At 61.5% G+C, this 2,081-nt stretch overlaps 1 protein-coding gene across 1 annotated transcript; it reads right to left on the bottom strand.

The window, feature by feature from the left end:
* Positions 1 to 3: 3 nt before the first annotated feature.
* LOC104547744 (phosphatidylinositol 4-kinase beta-like) lies at positions 4 to 2,008 on the bottom strand (the record flags this gene model as incomplete). Its single annotated transcript, XM_010193559.1, has 3 exons — positions 4 to 168; positions 1,561 to 1,681; positions 1,876 to 2,008. Coding segments are annotated over 3 exons (419 nt in total), but the record flags the coding sequence as incomplete, so codon positions are not given.
* Positions 2,009 to 2,081: the final 73 nt, after the last annotated feature.

Here is a 2,081-nt window from a genome sequence, read left to right as displayed (position 1 = left end):
TGGTGAGGTACTGGAAGCCGTCGTAGAGTTTGGTGGTGATGGAGCGCATGCTGCCGTCCACCATCTGCTCGATCAGCAGCTGGAGCTGCTCCTCCGTCATGTTCATGTGGAAACGCTCCTTCAGGTTGCGGATGGTGGAGGAGCCGTGGAAACAGGGGAGCTGTGACCCTGCGGGGAGAGAGGGAGGGATGAGGGGAGGGCTGGGTTGGGGGGAGGGCTCTGTGCAGCGGCGCCGTGGGCTTGGAGGGTGGGTTGGGGTATGGGGACCCCCTCAGAGGATGGGTTGGGGCGTGGGGACCACCCTGGAGGATGGTTTGAGGATGGGGACGCCTTTGGAGGTGGGGTTGGGGCATGGAGACCCCTCCCTCAGAGGATGGGTTGGGGTATGGGGACCCCATTAGAGGATGGTTTGGGGCATGGAGACCCCCTCAGAGGATGAGTTTGGGCATGGGGACCCTCTTAGAGGATGTGTTGGGGCATGGAGACCCCCTTGGATGGGTTGGGGCATGGGGACCCCCTTGGAGGATGGTTTGGGGCACAAGGATGCCCTTGAGGGTGGTTTGGGGTATAAGGACCCCCTTGATGATGGTTTGGGGCATGGGGACCCCCTGGGAGGATGAGTTTGGGCATGGGGACCCTCTTAGAGGATGTGTTGGGGCATGGAGACCCCCTTGGATGGGTTGGGGCTTGGGGACCCCCTTGCATGGATTTGGGCATGCAGACCCATGCTTGAGAGTGGTTTGGGGCATGGAGACCCCCCTTGAAGGATGGTTTAGGGCATAAGGACCCTCTTGAGGATGGCTTGGGGATGGGGACCTCTTTGGAGGATGGTTTGGGGCATGGAGACACCTTCAGAGGATGATTTGGGGCATGGGGACCCCCTTGATGACAGGTTGGGTCATGGGGACCCCCCTTGAGGATGATTTGGGGCATGAGGACCCCCTTGGATGGTTTGGGGCTTTGGGACCCCCTTAGATGGACTGGGGCATGGAGACACCCCCTTGAGAGTGGTTTGTGGCACGCACAGACACCCCCCTTGGATGGGTTGGGGCCTGGGGATCCCCTTGGAGGATGGTTTATAGCATGGGGACCCCCTTGGAGGATGGGCTAGGGCACAAGGACCCCCCTTGGAGGATGGTTTGGGGCATGGGGACACCCCCCGGTGCTGCCTGGTGGTGTTGGGGTCAGCCAGGACCAGCCCCCGCGGGGGACATCACCGCTGTAGGGGACATTGCCACCACAGTGGCCACTGCCACATTTCAGGCCTGTTCTCTCACCGAGGAAACGGCCTCCCCCTTCCCTTGGGGGGGTTTTAGGCTTCCCTGGTGCTTGGCACCCACCCCAGGCGCATTTCTGCTCCCTTCCTGCTCCGGGTGCCCCCGTACTCTGCGATCCCAAAGGACCCCAAACCCCACGTGCCGAGGGTCACCGAGCCACTTTTTGGGGATGCTCTGTGCAGCCTGGACCCACACGTGGCCCCTCTGTTTCCCCCACCCCAGCTCCCTGTACCTTGCTGCATGATCTCTGCCCCTCTGTTTCCCCCACCCCAGCTCCTCGTACCTTGCTGCATGATCTCGACGATCTGCACAACTTTATCCATGTGCTTGCGGGCGGCGATGAGCCCCTGCAGCATCAGCATCTTGTAGTAGTTGAACATGTCCCCGTCCAGGCCCCCCATCACCTGCAACGGAGAGGCACGATGGGATTTTGGGGTGGGGGAAATTTCACTTCTCTGAGTGCACCCACACGGCAAACAGAGCACCCCCAGCTTCCAGCCCAAACGCTGGGCCCCAGGAGCAGCTCGGAGGGGCCAAGGTTTGGGGGTGCCCCTCCACGCTGTGGTGTCGCCCCTCGCCCGTCCCCGTCCTCACTCACGTCCACAAACTCCGTGGTGAGTTTGAAGGCGGACGTCTCGAAGCCGAGATTCCTGGGGGAGCTGGAGAGGATGAACCCAAAATCGATGTGGATGATGTGTCCGTCCGCGTCCAGCAAGATGTTCCCGTTGTGCCTGCGGGGAGAGGGGAAACGTCCTGTTCCACTTCCACACAGCATCACAGAACATCAGGAGTGGGAAGGGACCT

This window comes from Mesitornis unicolor, unplaced genomic scaffold (assembly GCF_000695765.1).
Source record: "Mesitornis unicolor isolate BGI_N332 unplaced genomic scaffold, ASM69576v1 scaffold30161, whole genome shotgun sequence".
Classification (NCBI taxonomy): domain Eukaryota; kingdom Metazoa; phylum Chordata; class Aves; order Mesitornithiformes; family Mesitornithidae; genus Mesitornis; species Mesitornis unicolor.
This window is presented reverse-complemented; position numbering and strand designations above follow the sequence as displayed.